The 25,846-nt window shown below is 47.1% G+C and overlaps 3 protein-coding genes and 1 non-coding gene across 4 annotated transcripts; 2 read left to right on the top strand and 2 right to left on the bottom strand.

The window, feature by feature from the left end:
* Positions 1–343: 343 nt before the first annotated feature.
* C8R40DRAFT_1272894 (glycoside hydrolase family 51 protein) lies at positions 344–4,005 on the top strand (the record flags this gene model as incomplete). The annotated part of the gene is made up of 21 exons (XM_046234078.1): positions 344–463; positions 737–764; positions 821–856; positions 930–1,492; positions 1,554–1,602; positions 1,664–1,671; positions 1,737–1,834; positions 1,900–1,973; positions 2,036–2,106; positions 2,176–2,215; positions 2,273–2,360; positions 2,410–2,471; positions 2,539–2,628; positions 2,684–2,748; positions 2,928–2,988; positions 3,050–3,135; positions 3,196–3,216; positions 3,272–3,294; positions 3,349–3,391; positions 3,449–3,562; positions 3,621–4,005. The coding sequence occupies 21 exons, from the start codon at positions 344–346 to the stop codon at positions 3,843–3,845; spliced, it is 1,965 nt and encodes a 654-aa protein (XP_046085273.1). The 3' UTR covers positions 3,846–4,005.
* C8R40DRAFT_1237971 (uncharacterized protein) lies at positions 4,003–5,760 on the bottom strand. Its single transcript, XM_046233451.1, has 12 exons — positions 5,680–5,760; positions 5,578–5,630; positions 5,495–5,509; positions 5,407–5,445; positions 5,308–5,350; positions 5,228–5,260; positions 4,994–5,029; positions 4,787–4,945; positions 4,657–4,729; positions 4,462–4,599; positions 4,364–4,412; positions 4,003–4,293 (listed from the first exon to the last, which is right to left on the bottom strand). Exons 1-12 carry the CDS (start codon positions 5,753–5,755, stop codon positions 4,045–4,047), a joined length of 963 nt encoding a protein of 320 aa, XP_046085272.1. The 5' UTR covers positions 5,756–5,760; the 3' UTR covers positions 4,003–4,044.
* Positions 5,761–6,929: 1,169 nt separating this feature from the next.
* On the top strand, positions 6,930–9,221 carry C8R40DRAFT_1109686 (uncharacterized protein). The gene is made up of 13 exons (XM_046228305.1): positions 6,930–7,003; positions 7,059–7,180; positions 7,238–7,312; positions 7,368–7,496; positions 7,545–7,595; positions 7,650–7,700; positions 7,752–7,841; positions 7,896–8,056; positions 8,120–8,290; positions 8,365–8,512; positions 8,570–8,591; positions 8,688–8,728; positions 8,791–9,221. Exons 2-13 carry the CDS (start codon positions 7,073–7,075, stop codon positions 8,821–8,823), a joined length of 1,080 nt encoding a protein of 359 aa, XP_046085271.1. The 5' UTR covers positions 6,930–7,003; positions 7,059–7,072; the 3' UTR covers positions 8,824–9,221.
* C8R40DRAFT_t146 lies at positions 9,201–9,282 on the bottom strand. The gene has a single exon. It is a non-coding gene; the product is annotated as a tRNA-Val (tRNA).
* Between the last annotated feature and the right edge of the window lie 16,564 nt (positions 9,283–25,846).

The raw sequence follows: 25,846 nt of genomic DNA, 5'->3' as shown, positions 1-25,846 counted from the left end.
AGGGGTACCCTCGAATGCCAGCATGTTTAATCTTCCCGGACCGCTGATTGGAACTCATACGGTGCGCATTGCATCACCAATCTGCTTCGAAGGTCTTCAACTTGGATTTACAAGTGACGAAACATTCGTGAACCTTGGTTTTATTTCTCCGGGGAATATATAAGCAATGTCATAAGGTCCTTTCTTACCTTGTCCGGACCTCATGCAACGGTCGGATCGTGACCTTTGCGGATGTGAAGACGAGGAGGAATACATATAGGTGGACGCTTCAGGTGAGTTTTGTCTTCGATTCCTGCCTTCCCATCCTTCTGACTTTGGGCATTCCGAACAGTGAATCGGCAACATGGTCCTGAGAAGAACGCTTGCTGTCATGTTGGCGGCTGCTGCGGCGGTCAACGCCTCAACTTTTGATGTTACATTTACAACTGCCGGCCATAATGTCCCTTCGACGCTATGTACGCGTGTCTTCCTCACCCTTCGGAGTTTCCGCTGCTTATTACCTTCCGATCGCATCCAGATGGGTTGATGTACGAGGTATAATGTTCCCTTTCGCGACGTGTTACTTGTACGGAACCTGACCGTTGTGAATCATCCATTGGTTAGGATATTAATGTGAGCCATCCAATTACTGTTCTGTGCGACATAGTCTGACTATTACTTTTCCTACCCCAGCACGTACGTCCGTCATATACGAACAATAGTCCATCGAACTGAATGTCGGCTAATTCTTATACAGAGTGGAGATGGAGGTCTTTATGCCGAGCGTACGTTATCCTCTCCTTGACCCACACCGATACCTCGCTCACCTGCCATCGTACAGTTATCCAAAACCGTGCTTTCCAACAAGTTACTCCCGGTTAGTTCACGAGCCATTTCTCTCCATCAGAATCTTCCGCCTTGCTTCCTATGGTCTCTCATCGTTCCTATAGGAACCTCGGCAGCTCTCACCGCCTGGGCCGCATTGGGATCAGCAAAGATATCCGTCGTCGCGTCCAGCTCGCCTGTATCAAGTGCTCTCCCCAACGCTCTCTCTTTCGCTGTTCCTTCCGGGAGCACAAGTACTGTTGGGTTTACTAACTCTGGATATTTCGGTACGCCTCGAATAAGTCTCGTTATCCGATATTCCGCCCATTTTTTTTTCTGCCTTCTAGGTATACCCGTCACTGCTGGCTGGACCTATACCGGTTCATTCTACTATCGCACTCCCACTCCTCCTGCTACCAAAATCTCTGGAAGCTTCACTGCGGACTTACGTTCTACTAGCGGCACGGTGTTCACGAGTACGACGGTTCCATTCACCACTAGCTCTACCTGGCAGCAAGCCACGTTCACGTTCACCGCCTCGTCAACGCAAAGTGCTGTAACCAATTTATTCGCGTTGTCTGTTGGCGGGTCGACTGTTGCTGGGCTGACGATGGAGTTTACCTTGATCTCTTTGTTCCCGCCGACGTTTAATGGGAGAAAGAATGGGTTCAGGATGGATCTTTCTGAGGTGAGTTTACTTCGTTCTCATTTGCGATGTGAATATATTGAATATCGTGTCTTTTGTGCAGACTCTCCTTGACATGAAACCGGCGTTCTTCCGATTTCCTGGAGGAAACAGTACGTCCATTTCCCTCCTCCTGTGAACTATTTAACAGAATAATGAACCAATCCTCGTTAGATCTGGAGGTAGGGCCCACTCTTGAACATTTGCACACCCGAGTATCGAATAACGATTTTGCGTTATTCTCCAGGGTGAAACTGCTGCTGACCGCTGGGCATGGGAGAACACTGTTGGTGACCTCGTTGATCGTCCAGGACGAGTAGGAGATTGGGGATATATCAACACTGAGTACGTTCGTTACCTTGAAGTTAACCCTTTAATGGACTCATCGTGTTTCTCTCCCTTGACATCAGTGGTCTTGGACTATACGAATACCTCCAATGGATTGAGGACATGGATATGCAACCTATTATGGCTGTGTACGCTGGTTCGTCGCAGACATTCTCGATTCTTCTAACCCTACCGTGGTGTTGATAAGTAAAACAACAGGGTATTCGTTAAACGGCGCCTCGGTGGCGTCAAACGACATGCAAACATACATCACTGAGGCAATTAATCAGGTACGTTTGGGTCGACAATCCGGTACATCTGCAAATGCTGATGTTCGGTCCTTGTTTCTCGTTAAATAGATCAATTTTGTCATCGGCGACGCGAGTACGAATGCTCAAGGTGGGTTATCTTTAGTATAAGCGTTCATATTAAACCGATTAACTAATGTATCTAAAGCTGCAATCCGTTCGTCAATGGGTCATCCAGATCCGTTCACGTTGAACTACATCGAAATTGGGAATGAAGACTTTTTCTCCCCTACGACGTAAGCAAATCCTAGTACTTTTCGGTGACCGTTCTTTACCATCCTATAGATACGCTGACTATCGTTGGGCTGACCTCTACAACGCATTACATGCCGAATTCCCTCAACTTCGTAAGTTTTCTTTCATTTACAATATATTGTATTCTGTTCTGACTTGTCTTGGAATTTTGTTTAATAGATTACATCGCCACAAGCGCAACCAGCGGTAACGTTCCCAGTCTCTCCCCCGCTCCGACCTATTGGGACCTGCATATCTACTCCAACCCTAGTAAGCTCGTTATCTATTGGAGACTGATTCAACGACTTGATTATGTGTCTGAAAGATTTCTTCATCAATGGCGCGTACAATTTCGACATTTTATCGAGGAACGGGCTTCAATTTTTCCAGGTATGTTGCTCCTCTCACTCCTCTCCCTATCCCTATCCTACCCTCTCACTCCCTCACTCCCCACCCCTTAATCCTATTATCCCCTCCCTTCTCCACTCCTATTTCCACCATTCATCCCTCATTATGCTGAACGATGTCAACCCGCAAATTCCTGACCAACTGCTTCCGTTCGTTCATAGGGAGAATACGCAACGACTACCGAAAATAGTGGCGCTGCGTTGACATATCCTTTCATTGATGGTATGCATTGTCTTCCCGCAAAATCCTGGCACCATCGACGTTCTTCTCAATCCGTTGATAGGTTCTATCGCCGAGGCTGCGTACATGGCTGGTTTTGATAGGAATTCTGATATTGTGTTTGCTGCTTCTTATGCTCCGCTGTTAAACGTGAGTAACGAGTTGGACTACGAAATATAGTTCTGTACGCTGATCTTCGTCATTGAATAGCATGTTTCTAGCACTCAATGGGTACGTCCATGATCAGTACTGAAAATTGAATCTCTTGCTCAATCTCTCCTTCCAGACTCCTGATCTCATTACTTTCTCGTATGTTTTACGCTCGAAGACTGATCATAGCTGATAGTACAACTTTTTGATCAGACCAAACACCGTTATCCGATCCACATCGTACTATGTCCAACAAGTACGTTATTCATAGGGAAATGCTACCCATTTCTGATTCTGACACTCAAAAACCTAGCTATACAGTCTGTACAAGGGTGACTTCTACCTCACATCTACGACCAACACCGCGAGCTCACCCGTGCAATGGAGTGTTACCCGTGATACCTCTGCGGGACAGTATTTCTTGAAAGTCAGTCCCAGTAACGCTATCTGCTTCATTGATTTTTCCTCAATCAGACCATTTGCAGGTCATCAATACCGCAACCTCCGCCAACACTGTTGTCTTTACCCTGCCCTTCACACCAAGTCATACGACTGGAACTGGGACGATTCTCACCGCGGCCTCAGGGACGCAAAATACACCAACTAATCCCAATGCTGCAGTTCCCTCGAGCTTCTCGTTCACGGCAGGGAAAACAATCACGTATAATGCTCCGGGGCTTTCGCTTTCGGTGCTTGTTGTTACGGCGTAAAGCATAGGGGGAATAAAAGGATCAAATTCGGAGTAGGTATTTAATGTAGCCTTCAGGATCTTTGACCCGATTGTACCCAGAATACATTTCAGAGTGAGAATCACAAACAGCAATGGAATAAAATCAGTCGAAAAGGGCAGAAATATTGAATAAATGTGCATAAATACATATCTAATAGTATGGTCTAGGGCATTGATTTCTAAACTGTAGCAGTAGTAAATACCATTGTCTCCAATCCTGTACCGGTTATTCCTAAGTCTCCTTGCTGTGGGATATTTCTTCTACCACCTTCCCCAGGTCCAGGAGTACCGGGATCTCGGACACCACTTTGATATATCATTCCCTGTGCCGCGCGTTTGCTTTCCGCTCGAAGATTAAGCAGCATATGATTTCCTAAAATTGACAATAAGACAACTGTCGGTGGATCTAAAATTCCTGAGAGAGTAGGCTAAGGCCAGTCCAAGCAAGGTTGATGAATATTGCGAACAGATTATAAACTTGGGACAACAGATACCTACATCCGGATTTGCGAACAGAATTGTATTTCCAATGAATGCAACAAAGATGCTGGAGATAATGATTCAGACTGATTATAATTGACCTGCTTCTGACTTACATAGCTAGATAGAGAAGCATATCATTCAGCAATAGCTCCAATAGATTTGAAGTCCATTCTTTGCGATTTCGTTGGTACTGAATGAAGAGCCTAATGACTAATATAAATGTGGTGGTTTCATAAACCAAAAGAGGGACCCTTGGCATATACTTCGATGAACAATAAGTTGAGACAGTCGGTATAATTTGGACCTACCAGAAAAGCCATAGATTGTGGTACTGGGTATAAACTGTGCATTGCTTGAAGCCAGGAGCAAGTTGAGCGGCGCCTAAACATTGTTGACGGTTCAGGAAAAATGAATTGTCTCCTCCGATTAAACTCAAACCTTTTGAGTGTGACCCGACTACTCCTACCACAGAGACCCCACATAGCATACACGTTATCATCAGGCCCAATAAAGGCCACCGAACCGCACTTGTATTGCGATACAAGGAGCAGACACTGAGCCAAACAATTCCGTCAGTGAGAGCTAGTTGAAGAATGCCTATCATCGGTGTCAGCTTCATCTCAATCTCAACCAAGTTCACCGTACTTGTTCCGATGAGCCAATATGCAATGGCAAATACGCCTTTTCAGTAAAATAGAGATTTGATTGAATATGGTGCCTAAACAATCTAAGGTCACCAACTTACAGCTGGACTCAGACAATAGTTAAACAAATTCAAGCCGAAAATAAAGGATACTTACAACTGGAAGGCAAGTTTTGAGAGGTGATCATTGAATTGCATTTGCGCTGGTAATCATATGAATTTTAAAATATTTGTACTGACCTCGTAGGTAACATTTGAGCTCACATGAGCTACATGAACAATTCAGAAGCATCATTTGTCAATGAAAAGTACTCACCATATGTTGTCACAAGTTGTGCTACAACAGCAAGGTAGCGATTCTGCAACATATCATGATTAATGAGTACTTTTGGTACAATGAATATCAAAAACTCACAGCTAGAAATAGGAAAGTAACTCCATTCTTGGGTCGGCCCTACGATGCTTTTTAACCCAAGATATTTTTTGAACTCTGTAGACTATACCCATATGAGCTCCAGCTGGTGAAAATACAATGAGCTAAGAATAAGAATATCAGTGCAACATGTATCAAATGAAGTGCTCTGACCTCGCTCTGGAATGTGAGAATGTAATCCCACAACAGTAATGTTAGAGCAGTAACTATGGATGACTTGAACATGGGATTTTTCTCTGTACCAATGGTGTTTACCTTCAAAATAACCATGCCACTGGGTATGAAGTAGTGCATTTTCAAGACCAAGGGAATAGAGAAGAGGAGATGACATTATCTGTCAAACTTATAGGTCAACCGACTTGTATCATGCTTTAAGTATTCTTCTATGTTGATTATCATGGGAAGTCTGCTTTGGCAGCCTGTTACAAAGTATACTTATCTATATCTCCATGAGAATATCTTTTGTTTGTTCGGATCCTGAAAACAGTATATTTACCTATATCTCCATGATAATATCTTTTGTTTGCTCAGATCCTGGAAACCTTGTGGGGCAGATTTCAGATTTCCGAACAGTCCCATGAATGAACCATTGGATATAGCTCGGAGGGCGAAGCCCTGCCTTGCCAAGAATAGGAATTGCCCCGAGGCCCCCTTCACTTATGACGCATTGAGCAATTCTCTCATGGTGTACTTGAACTTTGTGCCTTGTCAATTAAATTCCTGGCAAGCTAGTAGTATACATGAGAGTGAGCCCGTTGGTTCTTGCCTCGATCATCAATTTGACAGAAACACATCATAGCTGCTCGATGATGCCTTTGCCAATAAGAGGACTCTTCGAACTTGTAGTTTTAGCCTATAGCAAGTATTCAAGTTGGCAGTAGACTACTAATCTGCAAAACCTGGATATTCGGCTAAGGTCTGAGAGCAGATCCCAGCAGATCCCAGTGCTGAAAGCACTGAAAGCAGTATGCTCTGAGTGCTTTCACTGCTGGGAAGTGCTCCCAACTGCTTTCGGACCCTTAGCCGAAAATACAGGTTTTGCAGATTAGTAGTATATGATAGGATACTCAGAGGGCAACACTAAATCAACATGTAAGTTTATAACAGAAAATTTCCAGGAAAAAGTCCATTGCTCTACTAGAAATTCTTTCAAGAGTTTTAGTGTCTTGTACTCTGTCATGACTTGTAACTAAAAATCTCAGCTGCAGAAACGGTCAACTTGAAGCATGCAGTATCAAACCTTTTTATAGTTTACAAGAGTCACATAACTTGAATGGGTTGTCAAAGGGTGTTGCAGAAGAATGTTTTTGATTTGTCCCAGATTGTTGAAAAAAGAACTGGATGGCGCTGCATCTCAGCTTCGATAGCACATCCGAACACTCATCTCCGAAACCCCCCATCTATCAACCATCTTCAATTGCTATCACATCAGACCGATAGGACCGGAAATCGGATGCATCATCCCGGAAGAATCTACAACACACACGTGCATTGAATACTCTTGCCTCTCGACCCACTCTTGTAACTTCTGCAAATGCTTGCTTCGCTACTTTGCTTCGCAATACCCTATATCCTTCTGGTTCGAATTCTTCGTTACCGACGGGTCAAGCTGATACCAACGAAGTTCTCCGAAGATGAACTATTGACTATGAGCCCTTGGACAGCGCAGCAGATTGTTTATGAATCATTTTTTCATGATACACCCATGATGATGCTATTAGGAACTCAAGTAGCGTTGTTCAAGGTGTATGGAATTGTGAGCCACTTTATTCATTTGCTCTGTGAGACTTGTGATAAACTACTTCGTCAAAAGTCTTCAATTGCAACTCTTCTAATTCGTACTGGCGAATTGAAGACACCCCACACAATGAATAAACGTCTCGCGGATGTTTGTCAAGACATTCTCTTGATATATGCCATTACACTTACAAGGAGAACCGCAGACGAGCACCTTGATCGCCACATTTCTTTCCAATCCCTTGGTGGGACCTGGATATGAAACCCCTTCAGATGACCCGCGTGCAGCTATTGCTATTGCTCGCGTAAATTATTTACACAGGAAATATCGCATCGTCCGTACTTTATATCTTTATATCGACGAGATATCAATTATTCAACAGAACAACGATGACTATCTGTATAATTTGGCGTTGTTCATGATTGAGCCTATAGTTTGTGCATTTCTTGCTATTGCTTTCCGCTGTTCATTGAAGGAAATTTTGTAGAGGTGGACTGCACGTTTTGACTGGAGACCACATTCGCCCCTCGAAATTCAGGTACCTCTCTTTTGATCGTCAATGCGAAAAAAGCTGTAGCCACGCACGTAGGCCATATTTACTCTCTGGACTGAGATCGGAAGGAGGATGGGTATTAAAAATATCTGGGCATCGTACACGGAGATGGAAGAGTGGGTTGAAGTAACGTTACATCTCTTCCCAATTTCATTATTCCTTGTCAATACTGGCCTCTAGAATTTTGAAAAGTTGAATATGGTTCCTTCAACGGCATCGGCTGAGCTGGCTCGAACTACGATTAATCATTTTCTGGAGCGCATTCCTATACAATCTCTACGACCACTCTTCTTTCAGCTAATGTTAACTATCCTGGATACTCGTACACGGAACGCCATGCAGTAGATATATATTTCAGCCTATTTTCCATTCGCAGATTTCATACTCAACTGCTTTTTCCTCAGATTACCTGAACCAAATACCTGGGTGTCAGCGCTAATACATTGGCTTTTCATCATCCGAGCGTTTGTTGTTCGAAATCTTTGCCTTCCTCGCCGAAAACCCGCAATATGGGTGCAGCTGGATAACACGTACAGGCTAGATGAAGATGGTGTTCCGAGGATGAGTGCTGTCTAGTACGTCAACACCAAATTTTATTCTTCACAACTCCGAGTCTAATAACTGCTTGGCATATGCAACTTTGTTTCAGTCAAAGACGCTCTGGTCCCTACTATTTCCCTCAAAAGACTGGCTTTGCTTTGAGGTTGCAAAATCTTTTCATTTCGCTTGGGCTCAGAAGTGAGGAAAAATCGCCTGGTAGTAAATGGTTCAGTGAGGGATACCGATTGGAAGAGTTGGTGTGTGCCATCATGTATTTCTCATCTGCTTATCCGAACTCATTCGTTCTCTCCTAGGGTCCTATACAGTTCAAAGAGGGTCAGTAAAAAGTCCTTGCTCAACCCATCACATCCAATGTGCATCTTGTGTCTGTGCGTCACATAAGATTCTGATATATATATATATATGGAACAGATGGTCATCAGCAAGTAATGCAAGAAGCTGCAATTTTACAGGTTTGGGATTTTTACATTAGGTTCTATATTTTCTGGGGCCTGAACAAATTCTGCATATACAGGGGTGTCCACTTACAGGATTGTGGGCGAAATAGAGGTTGTGTTTTTAGGTACATATATATCGGCCAATGGACCAGTGACCACTTGCTAGTGCGAGGTTAAGATCCAAGATAATATTGTCACATGATGAGGGTAATCATTAAGACGAAATTGACTCTGTAATGAATGGATAACTACAAGCAAACTGGAAAAAGAAATATGAGAGATTGAACAAGTAGTAGGCTCCACTGTCATGAACTATATCTTGCTTGATGATAGCTGGTGCAGTTGAATGGTAGACTGGGTCCAGAATGGTTGCTTGCACATAAGAAAACTGACCGAATCCGGGTAGAAGAAACCTTGCAACCAGGTAAAACAGTATGTGTAGGCAAAGGAAATACGGTTTCTAATTAAAGTAATTATGAAGTAAAATTGGTTCAACCCGGGATCGAACCGGAGACCTTCTGTGCGAAGTCAATGTAAGACAGATGCGATAACCACTACGCCATTGAACCTTATATTTATAAGGACCTGTAGCGTACCTAGATCACAAAAATGTGTCAAAGAATTGGTACTGAACCGACAGCTGCTCAGGATTGCGAGTAGTGATTTAATGACTGTAGAAACCTGTAGTAACAACTGTAAACTCACACGGGAGTTGGGCACTACTGTTGACCATTTTTGACACACTGAAAGTTATCACGTACCGGTTTTCCGCTGTTGAATGCTCAAAGAATCTCATCTTGTAAACACGTTATTCCCATCCATTTCATCTGGATTGTGTCATGCCTTGACCACAACCAAGCCAGCCTTAATACCAGCTCCATGATCATAGATCATACAATCCCTATCTCTCCATTTCTGTACCATCTCTATACCTCCCCAAGACAGTACATCTTTTCATTGAACCATCACCTCCCCCACCCCGGAACACAGTTGGAACCTCCTTCGACATGTCTGATAACTCCATCAACATGCCTATGTCTGACAGACATGCGGATCTAGATTACAGCAGACCCGACAGTCAAAGCTCCTAATGTTCTCTTGTTAACTTCCCATACCTATTTAAGTAGCCTCACAGCATCCCCAAGCGATAGCTTGGTATATTTTGAACACACACTCTTTTGCATAGGTCCAGTCCCTGTCCCTTTGTACCTGTTAAATATACAGATTTTCTCTTTACTCTCTGTTTCTTTATCTCAATCTCTCTACTTTTGTTTCTCATCTCTACGATCATCTACACAATCCAATATACACTTTTACTTCATGTCTAAGCAATCTGAGTGAGTCTTCAAGCTCCCTCAACCAATACTAAAGCTCCCCAATGTCTACCATTTTGGCAAGCCAACCTTCCCCAAACTTCCTCAAGCTCCCCAACTGCTCCACAAGTTCTGGGACCTCTATCCAGGTAACGTCGAAGCTATCCCTTATGTCGAACTACATACCGCTTCTCCATTACTACCTCCACCACTGTAAGACCTGGGTCAAAATGGGTCTTAGGGTAGGTTTTGGTATGTGGAGGTTTATGTTGTAGCGTGCTAGGAGCAGGCTGGAGCTCGAAGGGAGCTACGAGAACCGCGACCGAGGACGGAAATGACCTAGTAGTGGCTGGAGCGACGAGATGATGACCCTTGAGGGGGTTCCTAGGAGGTCCAGGGAGGTCCCTAAGGCGTAGGGAGGTTAGGGAAGAGTGCGGGACCGTACTATATTGCGTAGTAGGAGTTGTACTCGCTAGAACGTCAATATAGGATCGAGTAGGTCGTATGTATAGATGGGTCTCGAGGTGGTAAGCTCCCAAGAAGGGATGTGCCAGGGAGGGTAGGTCCCTGGGGGCTAGGCTTGAGGATGGACGTCCTCGAGTGTGGGAGGTGGTAACGGAGAAGCAGTACGTAGTTCGACGTGAGGGGTAGCTTCGATGTTACCTAGATTGAGGTCCTGAAGCCTATAGAACAGCTAGGGAGCTCGAGGAGGTTTGGGGAGGTTAGCTCACCAAGGCGGTAGGCGTTGGGGAGCTTTAGTATTGTTCGAGGGAGCTCGGGAACTCACTCGGATTGCTTAGACGTAAAGTAAAAGCGTGTATTGGGTCGTATAGACGATCACAGAGACGATAGACAAGAGTTGAGAGAAACAGAGGTAATGAAACAGAGAGTAAAGAGAAATCCGTATGGTTAGCAGGTACAAAGGGACAGGGACTGGACCTATGCAAAAGGGTGTGTGTTCAAAATATACCAAGCTGGGCTTCTGGACGCTACTGGACTGATTAAATACGTATAGGGAAGTTAACAAAGAGACATAGTACGAAATGGGCACTTAATGGGGTTTCTAAGTACATGAGGACAGACAGGAGGACGGAATGATGGGCGCATGTGCGGGGTTGCAGGACCCTGTCGTGGAGTGGTTCAGTTGCATTGAGGGGAACTAAGGATCTTGGAGGTTGTCCTAGCAGCGAGGAGGTTTGCGGGGCGTTGGGAGTGTTCTCAGGGGTTCAGGGAAGTGGGCTGAGGAGGTAAGGGGGACTGAGGAGGTTGGGAATTATGTTAAGGAGCTTATGGGCTATGGAATCCGGGGCGAGGCATGACAACCACTAGAGGACATCCACCGCTACCCCCACTTTGCTGGACCTCCTTCCCGGACTCACACCTTATCGGGAGCTCACACATTCGAGACCTCCATCAACTACGATCTACAATGATCCTACGTTGAAGTTCCTAGCTAGTACAACTCATACTATTTAACACTTCTACGTCTATCGGTAACAAGCTTGCCTCATTTTTGTGTGAAAGAGAAAGGAAGGAATCAAATGGGCACTCCAACCAACCAATCTAATACACAATATGCGAGTTCACTGCTATCAAATTTATTTAATAGCAAGGGGTAGCGTTGTTAAAGGTTCCGCAAAGCTTTGAGAGCTAGGTAAGAAGCTTCGATCAATCAATTTGAATCATTCTAAGGATTCGGTAAATTCCTTTGATTAAGGTAGATTCAGCACAATTTGTGCTTTGATTGTATTGATATGGATATATCAAGATTTGGGGGTTTGAATCAAAGTAAATTAAAACCGAAACACACAGACCCCTACAGAGGGCTAGAACTATGTGCTGGCACAACCACACAGCGTGATTTGCCCTTAAGACCAACAACTGATCCTAAGTTCAAAGAATACCCAACAACTGGATATACTTCTCGCAGTCACAAGGAGCAGAACATGATGTTCCTATACTCACAAGTGCCGGGCCCGAATGGCTGCTAGCGAAGAGGTTTCAGTCTGGTGGGAGTGTGTCTTTCCTTTTTACGGATTAGCACTGCAACGTCGTCCCAAAATCACTTGTATTCCAGATACATCGGATCGCTATTTATACATACAGAATATAGAGTCGCACAGTACAATTAATTTAATACAATAAATGTTCGGAACTGCAAGGAGACTTCTACAATCGGTCAGATACCATTTAATTTGAATCTACATGTCCTTATTTGGTCCATAATGGTTCCAAGATTCGAGTATACCTCCAAACATAGGTAGGTACTTCAATATTCATTTAATTTAATTGTTTTGGAGAATGACTCGAATGGTGTTCAGCTGTCACTGCTGTTCAACACTTACTTCAATTGTTTGTCACCTCGTCCGGAGGCAAATCAGCTCTCCTTGATTCTAATCCTATCAATCTGATTCATCTGGATTAAGCTAATTGCTTCTCTCTTTCAATAGACACCCATTGTGCCTATACTCTATCAAGGGAGTTATGCATAGTATTCATTTAATTGTGTTCTTCAATATTTTCTACGTCAGGACTCTTTGACATTCATTTGATATGTCTTTGGAGCCTCGCAGTACCTCGATCGTTCTTCTAGTCATTTTCCTCAACCATGCAACCTGATTGGTCTATTAGACTAAATCACAGTCTTTTAGATTAATGCATGATCTTGTTCTAGAAGGAGTATTTGACAATTCCTGAGTTCTAGAAAGTCATTTTGAGTCAATCCTCGGCTCATGGTCACTTGAGTAAGTTCTTCCAAACTCCTGCCAGTGTAAGGTCCAATAAGAATACCCTTGGTATGTCATACGTGAATGGTCATCCTTTGGATGTAGTCCGAGTCTCGTATAATCCTGCTTGACAAACGGGTAGACTGTTATCCGAAGGTAGTATTGGTGACACGCCTAAATTTTGGCTAGACGTCTATGCTGTGAATTGTGACATTTTCACGTATAGATTTGTATCGAGAGGACTGTAATTGAGACCCAGATTGACAGTCAAAGTCAATTGCTTGACAAACAGGTAGATGTCATAAAGTACGCAGCCCCTATCATTTTCCTTTTCTCACCGTCTCGACGCCTTTACTTGTACGATACATCATCCCATCACTGTCAAACCCCCATCGATTACTGATCCATCGATTACTGATCCACCTGACCCATCTTCTCCTTCTATTGGCTTCCGCCACCTTCCTTGTTCCTAAACTGTACAGTATTACATCGTTGTTTCTCGCAGACCGGATTATGTATATATAGCCAACCCTCCACAGCCTGGTCCCTTATCTTGACCTCTCTGTCATTATCTGGGACCAGGTATGTGCTTACTTATTATTACCTATGACTACGATACTCAATATATCTCTGTCATTATCTGGGACCAGTCTGCCGCCGTTCTGCTTAGTCGCTCCGCCTTGTTGCCTTGTCCAGTTGCTCCGCCTCACCGTTCTGCTTAGTCGCTCCGCTTTCCCGCTCCGTTAGTCACTCCGCCTCTGCTGCTTCGTGACATTAGGTCAAGATCCATTACTGCACTGACAGCCTACCGATAAGGTTGTCCTTGCAGGGTCTATAGACACCACGTCTTCCCCAGTTCCGCCCGACTCTGAAACACCTGTTGACAGTATAGACTGCTCCGCACTCCCGCACGCACTTGACCCCAGAGACCAAGCTCACGCCCATAACAACGACGATACTTGGCGCAATTGCCAGTCTCAACCTTGCCCCAACGCCCTTTCGACCTCAATCCGAGAGCCACTCACTGTGAGCAATATAACCTTCCTGCCGATTCCCCAGCCCCGATTGCCTACTCCCATCATGTCGACTCCTATCCTGCCTGCCCCAAACACCTCTGCGGAGGATCTCATGGCTCAGCTCATCAGACAAGTAGCTAACCTTGCTACAGCTATGGAGGAACGCTCATCCTCTAAGTCAAGCATGAACAAACCCGAGGTTTTCAAGGGTAAAGATGGCGCTGAAGCCCGTCGCTTCATGGCTCAGTTCCAGAATTGGGCGTCAGAACAACCGGATCTCGCCAAAAGCCAAGTAAAACTCATCAAGTCTGCCTTGGGCTTCTTCACAGAAAGTGCCGGAGATTGGGCAACTCCCCATCTGCTACATTTCAATGCGGAAAATCCCCCTTTCGGAGGAAATTGGGAGGCGTTTCTGAAGGAATTTAGCCAATGGTTTGAACCAATGGACCCAGGTATGGAAGCCCGTAGCGAGATCAAGAATCTCAGGCAAAGTAAAGGACAGACAGTTGCGGAATTCGCTCAGAAGTTCAAGGATATCGGAGATTGGACTGAAATGTCTGATATTGACTTGCGGGAACGTTTCTTCACTGCATTACTCCCAGAGATCCGACAACACCTCATCACCGTAAACATTGCCCAAGGAATTGCTCCGACTCTGAAGGAGGCAATCAAACGGGCCATATCGGTGGATGTCTACCTGCACGATCCCACCATGACTGGCCGGAACTCTGGATACCCTCCCACGCATACCGCTCATACTACCCCTGCTGACCCCCACGCTATGGACATTGATGCAACCCACACCAGTAATGGGAATACTAGGGAAGCATTCCTAGCTCGCATGCGAGGACGATGCTTCGGCTGCGGTGCCCAAGGTCATGTCAAGCAAAACTGCCCACACCGAGAAACCACCTGCCGCTACTGTGGACGCCGAGGACATCTGGAAGCAGTCTGCCAAGACAAATTCATGGGACTCGGACGAGACCGAGGCTGACGCCAGCAACCTCGACGCCAACAGATATCCGCTACGGGACCCGCGCCATTCTCCCTATTCCCAAACGAATCCGTCCAAATCGCGTCCTCGACCCCAACATCTGCTCCTGCACCCGTAGCTGCTACTCCGAGCCCCCCTAACCAGGACTTTTCCAATCAGATTGGTCAAATAAGGGAATTACTTGATCGTGCTAACGCTATGTCCTCCTCGTCCTCTGGCTTTCAGCAGGGTTTTTAAAGAGGGTACCCGCTTCGGCTGCACCGAGAGTACCCCGTAATCAGTTTGTTATGTTCGCTACTTCCTCGTATGACTCGCACCCATCATGTACAATATCGTCGATCTGGGAATTAAACTCTACTTCCCCACATTTCTGAATTCATGCGAGACTAAGAGGAAGGAATCACAGTATAACAACTGCAGCCATGGTAGACTGTGGAGCTACCGCCCTGTTCTTAAACCAAGACTTTGTCACCCGGAACCATGTAAGATGTGCACCCCTCCATAAACCAATCGACGTTTTTAATATCGATGGAACACCTAACCGAGCTGGACGGATAACCCATTTTGCACATCTAGCACTCACAGTGGATAATCAAGAGCGATGGATGGACTTTCTGATCACCAACCTAGGAGGTGAAGACATCATCCTTGGACTCCCCTGGCTACGGAAGGTAAATCCGGAGATTGATTGGGAGAAAGGACGACTTTCAGTAAAGCCTCCTCGAGTAACGATAGAAGAAGTCCCAGACAAGGAGATCTTGTACTCTCATCTAGCCGCCACTCACACAGAAACCCCGATCCTCGAACTCCCGGAACTGGAACCTCCCGCAGAAAACCCCCACATTGAGGTGCCACTAGAAGCGACCCTTGAACCGAGTGAATCAGCAGCGGTGGAAGAACCACCAATACACCGAATTCGAGCCAATCATAAAACTCGCCGGGCATGGGTAAAAGCAGGAATTCTAGAGGAACAGACGGAGGAAGTCTGGTGCGCCGCAGGATTCACTTACTCCCAGCAGCTAGCAGAGGAAGCCAACCGAGACAAACCCGTTAAAACCTTTGAAGAAATGGTCCCTGAGCAGTATCGTGATTTCAAGAAGGTTTTCTCAGAATCCGCCTCCGAACGATTACCTGCCCACCAACCTTGGGACCATGCAATTGATCTCGTACCTGGAGCACCGGCAACCATGCGTACCAAGATTTATCCCATGTCCCTAAACGAGCAGGAGGAGTTGGATTGTTTCCTAGAAGAAAACCTATGGAAAGGCTATATCGTCCCCTCAAAATCACCAATCTCATCACCGGTCTTCTTCGTAAAGAAGAAGGATGGGAAACTCCGTTTTGTACAAGACTACCGGAAACTGAACGAGTACACTGTGAAGAACCGATACCCTCTCCCATTAGTTGCTGACATCATTAGCCGACTTCAGGGAGCAAGATACTTCACGAAGTTTGATGTCCACTGGGGTTACAATAACATACGGATTAAGAAGGGGCATGAATGGAAAGGCGCGTTCGCAACAACCCGAGGCTTGTTCGAGCCTAAGGTCATGTTCTTTGGTCTCACAAATTCCCCTGCCACGTTCCAAGCACTTATGAATGCTATATTTGCTGATCTCATTGCAGCCGGCAAGGTGGCAGTCTACCTAGATGACATCCTTATCTTCAGTAACGATCTCGAGGAACACCGACGAATGGTACGGGAAGTATTAACTCGGTTAGAAAAGCATGACCTCTACCTACGACCCAAAAAATGCGAATTTGAACAACAACAGATTGAATACCTCGGACTCATCATCTCAGAAGGGGAGGTGAGAATGGATCCGGTAAAAGTAGCCGCTGTTCGTGACTGGCCAGTCCCTACTAACCTTCGGGAACTACGAGGGTTCTTGGGATTTGCAAACTTCTACTGACGCTTTATCCGGAATTTTGCCAAAATAGCACGACCTCTGAACGACCTGACGAAGAAAGACACCAGCTTTACCTGGACCGACACTCGACAGAAAGCATTTGACACCCTTTGAGAAGCCTTCATCTCCGCACCGATCCTTGCTCTATGGACACCAGACAGGCCTACTCGAATCGAGGTAGACGCATCAGGCTTTGCCACGGGAGGCGCCCTTATGCAGAAGCAAGACGACGGCCAATGGCATCCGGTAGCCTTCAGATCGGCATCCATGCAGCCAGCAGAACGGAACTATGAAATCTACGATCGAGAGATGCTTGCTATCATTGAAGCACTGAAGGATTGGAGGAACTTTCTAGAAGGACTCCCTCAACCATTCGACATCATTACGGACCATTCGAACCTCGAATTCTGGTGCACTGCACAAGACCTCACCCGCCGACAAGCCCGATGGGCCCTCTATCTGTCACGGTTTGACTTTCATATGATCCACCGCCCTGGCAGAGTAAACACCCAAGCTGATGCTCTCTCCCGCATGGCAGTTCATCATGTATCGGACAGCCCTGATAACCGACAACAGACAGTCCTTAAACCTGGCCACTTCGTAAAAATTGCAGCTTCGATCCTACAGAACCCCTTAGAGGATCGTATCCGGAAAGCCTCAGAACGGGAAGCACAGGTATTGGAGGGTCTCAAAACAGTCAAAGAGCACGGACTACAGCGCTTGGCCAATGGGATAGCCGAATGGGAAGAAGACAATGGGTTGGTCTACTACCGAGGTCGAGTATACGTACCAGCAAACGACGACCTACGCACTGAGGTACTCCGTCAATGCCACGACCATCCAACTGCAGGACACCCCGGACTACACGGGACGCTCGACTTGGTCAGTACCCATTTCTGGTGGCCTATGTTGCGCTCTTTTGTGGAAAAATATGTTGAGGGATGCGAGGTTTGTGCCCATGGGAAGATCCAACGACACCCACGGGCCGTAACTCAACCATTAGATGTACCATCCGGTCTATGGGAAGAGGTAGGGGTTGACCTGATAACACAGCTACCTAACTCCCAAGGCTACGATGCTGTCTTGGTTTGCACAGACCTGTATGGAAAACAAATTCACGCTATTCCTTGCACCAGCTCCATCACAGCCGAAGGCGTTGCCGATATCTACTACCGAGAGATCTTCCGTCTCCATGGTCTTCCTCTTCACTTTAAATCCGACCGCGGACCCCAGTTTGCAGCTAAACTCATGCGATCCCTTCTCGCTAGGCTAGGAATTAAATCAGATCTAACCTCCGGATACCGTCCTCAGTCTAATGGCCAAACCGAACGAGCAAATCAGGAAGTAGAGAAATACATCCGCCTCTATGTAGGACGACGACAAGACGACTGGGCAGAGCACCTTCCCATGGCGGAGTTTGTGATTAACTCACGGACTCATTCTGCGCTAGGCATGTCCCCGTTCGAGCTAACCTACGGCTATCTTCCCTGTTCAATATCCCAGTGGGCCAACGCAGCGGTATTCCAGCTGTGGATGACCGTATACGGATTCTCCGAGAAGCGCGACAAGATGCCGGAGCTGCCTTACACCTAGGAAAGAAACAACAGAAGGAGGGATACGAACGCGGGAAGCAGAAAGCTCATCAATTTAAAGTTGGAGACCTAGTCTGGCTCAGTGCAGAGGACATTAACCTTCAGCTTTCCAGTGAAAAGTTAGGAGATCGACAGCTTGGCCCTTATCGCATTCTGGAGAAAATTGGCCCTTTAGACTACCGCCTTGACCTTCCCCTATCCCTAGATCGCCTCCATCCCATCTTCCATGTTGATAAACTATACCCCTGGAAAGGTAACTCCATTAATGGCGAAATACCAACACCACCAGAGCCGGTATACTTAGAGGATGAAGACGAACCGGAATACGAAGTAGAGGAGATCTTAGACAGCCGGCTTCGATGGAAGAAGTTGGAATATTTGGTTAAGTGGAAAGGTTACGACGCAGGGCACAACTCTTGGGAACCCGCAGCCAACCTCAGTCGAGCACCAAAAATTGTTCGGGCCTTTCATAAAAAACACCCAACAGCGGCAAAGCCTTGACCATCGAGGGCAATGGTCATAAGGAGGGGGGTAATGTCATAAAGTATGCAGCCCCTATCATTTTCCTTTTCTCACCGTCTCGACGCCTTTACTTGTACGATACATCATCCCATCACTGTCAAACCCCCATCGATTACTGATCCACCTGACCCATCTTCTCCTTCTATTGGCTTCCGCCACCTTCCTTGTTCCTAAACTGTACAGTATTACATCGTTGTTTCTCGCAGACCGGATTATGTATATATAGCCAACCCTCCACAGCCTGGTCCCTTATCTTGACCTCTCTGTCATTATCTGGGACCAGGTATGTGCTTACTTATTATTACCTATGACTACGATACTCAATATATCTCTGTCATTATCTGGGACCAGCCTGCCGCCGTTCTGCTTAGTCGCTCCGCCTTGTTGCCTTGTCCAGTTGCTCCGCCTCACCGTTCTGCTTAGTCGCTCCGCTTTCCCGCTCGTTAGTCACTCCGCCTCTGCCGCTTCGTGACAGTAGACTGCTATCCGAAGGTAGTATCGGGGATGGGTAAACTAACCAACTTGTGGTAGTATGGATATATGGTCCCTTCAACTTATTAGACTGATTCAGTATTGACTTTGACTGTCAATCTGGGTCTCAATTACAGTCCTCTTGATACGAATATATGCATGAAAATGTCACAATTCACAGCATAGATGTCTAGCCAAAATTTAGGCGTGTCACCAGTCCCCGTTACTTCTACCCAGCCACTACTAGGTCATTCCTGTCCTTGGTTGCGGTTCCCATAGCTCCCTTCGAGCTCCAGCCTGCTCTTAGCATGCTACAACATAAACCCCTTATACCAAAACCTACCCTAAGACCAATTCCGACCCAGGTCTTACATTATACCAAGCTCTCCTGTCACCGAATGGACTTGTCATGACAAAATGTCTGCAACGTCAACGGAATGACCTTCTAGTTCCAAACTCAAATCCAAAAAACAAAAGAGTGCCTGATCTCGTGGAAACACGACACAAGCTCAAAAGCTGAGCCAGGCCGCCAGTTCTACCACCATCACAGTGGTAGCTGGTCACGTCTAGTGCCCATCCCAGAGCAGTCGTTCGGGGACGAACCCTCTGACAATGTAAGGACTCCTGAAGAACGTCAACCAACGACTTGGGAACCTCCTCCTGTGGATCCTGGACCACCGGAATGGCTATGGGACCACCACAACGGAGGTATGCATCCATGGGATACACTCAAACCACCAGTAGTCCGATGGGAGGTTTCACTTACTCCCCTACCTGGGGAACGAGGGGACCTCCCCCTGGACCGGTACCGCAGCTAGACATGGAATCAGCCTCAAATGCTGGAGGGAGAGTCAGCAGTCAAGTAGCCACAATAGAAAGAATACAAGGGGAGAATGTGGATCCCCTTACATTACAACAAAGGGAGAAACTTCCGGAGAGGGTATCACCCGCAGTATCTGAACAGTCTCGGGCATTGTCTAGGAGGTTACCAACTCCTCCTGCACAGTCCCTTAATCCTCCTCCTCCAAGACGAGGAAGTTCCCTCTCCAGCCTCCTTAGGAGTCCAGCTGTGAATACGCCCAACTGGGAGCGTACCCACGTGATACATCATAGCAGGACCAACTTCCCTGTGCAACCATTGTCAGAGATGACGTTGCAGCTGGAAGATTTCATTAGGATCCAGGAGTGCACCCCGGAGGACGTAGCCTCAGTCTTATGGGAAGTCCTAGAGACAATGGGGATCAAGATGCTGGGAAGCGGTATCGAATTCTCAGACTGACGGGTACAGTTCCTAGCAGTGGGAACTCAACTAGAGATAGATCTCCCAGGGAAAGCTCAACAGTGGCTGATGACCCCGACGAACCAGTCAGACTTCCTCTGGTTGTACAATGTTCTATTAGACCCCGAGAGAATGCTAGAATTACTGGAAGTAGAGGCTCAATATGGCCGCTCATCCATAAATTCAAGGGGGATACTCCCCCTCCTCCCACAGACCCATGGAAGAGAAAGGGAGGTCTGCACTGAAGCTGGGTTACATATACTGTACCGAGCAACGGACTACAGGTTCGGGAGCTGTACGATTCGAACCTCCCCCATTGAGAGTCAACATCCTGAACTACCATGCTATCCAAATGCTTTGAAATGCGAATTTAGTGGCGGCAGCAGCTAAAATCGATGAGGAAAGCAACGAGGATGTAAGTTTAATTGCTGCAAAAAATCAAAGATGCAGAAGATACACCACCGCGCACCTCCTGGCACCAGTGGAATCAATGCCTGATCAGGATAGTCCTGTCCGGTCCGTAGCAGACAGACGGTGTACGTGTACATGCCCATGAGGCATATGCACCAGCTTCTGGTGAGGAGTCTGAAATGATGTTGCATTCTCAAGAGACCCGACACCGGACCCTACTGGTGGAATCAGATACTCTGATGGTGTCGGAGGAACTGTCATAAAGTACGCAGCCCCTATCATTTTCCTTTTCTCACCGTCTCGACGCCTTTACTTGTACGATACATCATCCCATCACTGTCAAACCCCCATCGATTACTGATCCACCTGACCCATCTTCTCCTTCTATTGGCTTCCGCCACCTTCCTGTTCCTAAACTGTACAGTATTACATCGTTGTTTCTCGCAGACCGGATTATGTATATATAGCCAACCCTCCACAGCCTGGTCCCTTATCTTGACCTCTCTGTCATTATCTGGGACCAGGTATGTGCTTACTATTGTTACCTATGACTACGATACTCAATATATCTCTGTCATTTATCTGGGACCAGTCTGCCGCCGTTCTGCTTAGTCGCTCCGCCTTGTTGCCTTGTCCAGTTGCTCCGCCTCACCGTTCTGCTTAGTCGCTCCGCTTTCCCGCTCCGTTAGTCACTCCGCCTCTGCTGCTTCGTGACATTAGGTCAAGATCCATTACTGCACTGACAGCCTACCGATAAGGTTGTCCTTGCAGGGTCTATAGACACCACGTCTTCCCCAGTTCCGCCCGACTCTGAAACACCTGTTGACAGTATAGACTGCTCCGCACTCCCGCACGCACTTGACCCCAGAGACCAAGCTCACGCCCATAACAACGACGATACTTGGCGCAATTGCCAGTCTCAACCTTGCCCCAACGCCCTTTCGACCTCAATCCGAGAGCCACTCACTGTGAGCAATATAACCTTCCTGCCGATTCCCCAGCCCCGATTGCCTACTCCCATCATGTCGACTCCTATCCTGCCTGCCCCAAACACCTCTGCGGAGGATCTCATGGCTCAGCTCATCAGACAAGTAGCTAACCTTGCTACAGCTATGGAGGAACGCTCATCCTCTAAGTCAAGCATGAACAAACCCGAGGTTTTCAAGGGTAAAGATGGCGCTGAAGCCCGTCGCTTCATGGCTCAGTTCCAGAATTGGGCGTCAGAACAACCGGATCTCGCCAAAAGCCAAGTAAAACTCATCAAGTCTGCCTTGGGCTTCTTCACAGAAAGTGCCGGAGATTGGGCAACTCCCCATCTGCTACATTTCAATGCGGAAAATCCCCCTTTCGGAGGAAATTGGGAGGCGTTTTCTGAAGGAATTTAGCCAATGGTTTGAACCAATGGACCCAGGTATGGAAGCCCGTAGCGAGATCAAGAATCTCAGGCAAAGTAAAGACAGACAGTTGCGAATTCGCTCAGAAGTTCAAGGATATCGGAGATTGGACTGAAATGTCTGATATTGACTTGCGGGAACGTTTCTTCACTGCATTACTCCCAGAGATCCGACAACACCTCATCACCGTAAACATTGCCCAAGGAATTGCTCCGACTCTGAAGGAGGCAATCAAACGGGCCATATCGGTGGATGTCTACCTGCACGATCCCACCATGACTGGCCGGAACTCTGGATACCCTCCCACGCATACCGCTCATACTACCCCTGCTGACCCCCACGCTATGGACATTGATGCAACCCACACCAGTAATGGGAATACTAGGGAAGCATTCCTAGCTCGCATGCGAGGACGATGCTTCGGCTGCGGTGCCCAAGGTCATGTCAAGCAAACTGCCCACACCGAGAAACCACCTGCCGCTACTGTGGACGCCGAGGACATCTGGAAGCAGTCTGCCAAGACAAATTCATGGGACTCGGACGATACCGAGGCCGACGCCAGCAACCTCGACGCCAACAGATATCGCTACGGAACCCGCGCCATTCTCCCTATTCCCAAACGAATCCGTCCAAATCGCGTCCTCGACCCCAACATCTGCTCCTGCACCGTAGCTGCTACTCCGAGCCCCCCTAACCAGGACTTTTCCAATCAGATTGGTCAAATAAGGAATTACTTGATCGTGCTAACGCTATGTCCTCCTCGTCCTCTGGCTTTCAGCAGGGTTTTTAAAGAGGGTACCCGCTTCGGCTGCAACCGAGAGTACCCGTAATCAGTTTGTTATGTTCGCTACTTCCTCGTATGACTCGCACCCATCATGTACAATATCGTCGATCCGGGAATTAAACTCTACTTCCCCACATTTCCGAATTCATGCGAGACTAAGAGGAAGGAATCACAGTATAACAACTGCAGCCATGGTAGACTGTGGAGCTACACCGCCCTGTTTTTAAACCAAGACTTTGTCACCCGGAACCATGTAAGATGTGCACCCTCCATAAACCAATCGACGTTTTTAATATCGATGGAACACCTAACCGAGCTGGACGGATAACCCATTTTGCACATCTAGCACTCACAGTGGATAATCAAGAGCGATGGATGGACTTTCCTGATCACCAACCTAGGAGGTGAAGACATCATCCTTGGACTCCCCTGGCTACGGAAGGTAAATCCGGAGATTGATTGGGAGAAAGGACGACTTTCAGTAAAGCCTCCTCGAGTACGATAGAAGAAGTCCCAGACAAGGAGATCTTGTACTCTCATCTAGCCGCCACTCACACAGAAACCCCGATCCTCGAACTCCCGGACTGGAACCTCCCGCAGAAAACCCCCACATTGAGGTGCCACTAGAAGCGACCCTTGAACCGAGTGAATCAGCAGCGGTGGAAGAACCACCAATACACCGAATTCGAGCCAATCATAAAACTCGCCGGGCATGGGTAAAAGCAGGAATTCTAGAGGAACAGACGGAGGAAGTCTGGTGCGCCGCAGGATTCACTTACTCCCAGCAGCTAGCAGAGGAAGCCAACCGAGACAAACCCGTTAAAACCTTTGAAGAAATGGTCCCTGAGCAGTATCGTGATTTCAAGAAGGTTTTCTCAGAATCCGCCTCCGAACGATTACCTGCCCACCAACCTTGGGACCATGCAATTGATCTCGTACCTGGAGCACCGGCAACCATGCGTACCAAGATTTATCCCATGTCCCTAAACGAGCAGGAGGAGTTGGATTGTTTCCTAGAAGAAAACCTATGGAAAGGCTATATCGTCCCCTCAAAATCACCAATCTCATCACCGGTCTTCTTCGTAAAGAAGAAGGATGGGAAACTCCGTTTTGTACAAGACTACCGGAAACTGAACGAGTACACTGTGAAGAACCGATACCCTCTCCCATTAGTTGCTGACATCATTAGCCGACTTCAGGGAGCAAGATACTTCACGAAGTTTGATGTCCACTGGGGTTACAATAACATACGGATTAAGAAGGGGCATGAATGGAAAGGCGCGTTCGCAACAACCCGAGGCTTGTTCGAGCCTAAGGTCATGTTCTTTGGTCTCACAAATTCCCCTGCCACGTTCCAAGCACTTATGAATGCTATATTTGCTGATCTCATTGCAGCCGGCAAGGTGGCAGTCTACCTAGATGACATCCTTATCTTCAGTAACGATCTCGAGGAACACCGACGAATGGTACGGGAAGTATTAACTCGGTTAGAAAAGCATGACCTCTACCTACGACCCAAAAATGCGAATTTGAACAACACAGATTGAATACCTCGGACTCATCATCTCAGAAGGGGAGGTGAGAATGGATCCGGTAAAAGTAGCCGCTGTTCGTGACTGGCCAGTCCCTACTAACCTTCGGGAACTACGAGGGTTCTTGGGATTTGCAAACTTCTACCTGACGCTTTATCCGGAATTTTGCCAAAATAGCACGACCTCTGAACGACCTGACGAAGAAAGACACCAGCTTTACCTGGACCGACACTCGACAGAAAGCATTTGATACCCTTCGAGAAGCCTTCATCTCCGCACCGATCCTTGCTCTATGGACACCAGACAGGCCTACTCGAATCGAGGTAGACGCATCAGGCTTTGCCACGGGAGGCGCCCTTATGCAGAAGCAAGACGATGGCCAATGGCATCCGGTAGCCTTCAGATCGGCATCCATGCAGCCAGCGGAACGGAACTACGAAATCTACGATCGAGAATGCTTGCTATCATTGAAGCACTGAAGGATTGGAGGAACTTTCTAGAAGGACTCCCTCAACCATTCGACATCATTACGGACCATTCGAACCTCGAATTCTGGCGCACTGCACAAGACCTCACCCGCCGACAAGCCCGATGGGCCCTCTATCTGTCACGGTTTGACTTTCATATGATCCACCGCCCTGGCAGAGTAAACACCCAAGCTGATGCTCTCTCCCGCATGGCAGTTCATCATGTATCGGACAGCGATAACCGACAACAGTCCTTAAACCTGGCCACTTCGTAAAAATTGCAGCTTCGATCCTACAGAACCCCTTAGAGGATCGTATCCGGAAAGCCTCAGAACGGGAAGCACAGGTATTGGAGGGTCTCAAAACAGTCAAAGAGCACGGACTACAGCGCTTGGCCAATGGGATAGCCGAATGGGAAGAAGACAATGGGTTGGTCTACTACCGAGGTCGAGTATACGTACCAGCAAACGACGACCTACGCACTGAGGTACTCCGTCAATGCCACGACCATCCAACTGCAGGACACCCCGGACTACACGGGACACTCGACTTGGTCAGTACCCATTTCTGGTGGCCTACGTTGCGCTCTTTTGTGGAAAAAATGTTGAGGGATGCGAGGTTTGTGCCCGTAAGAAGATCCAGCGACACCCACGGGCCGTAACTCAACCATTAGATGTACCATCCGGTCTATGGGAAGAGGTAGGGGTTGACCTGATAACACA

This window comes from Lentinula edodes (assembly GCF_021015755.1).
Source record: "Lentinula edodes strain Le(Bin) 0899 ss11 chromosome Unknown C8R40scaffold_22, whole genome shotgun sequence".
Classification (NCBI taxonomy): domain Eukaryota; kingdom Fungi; phylum Basidiomycota; class Agaricomycetes; order Agaricales; family Omphalotaceae; genus Lentinula; species Lentinula edodes.
This window is presented reverse-complemented; position numbering and strand designations above follow the sequence as displayed.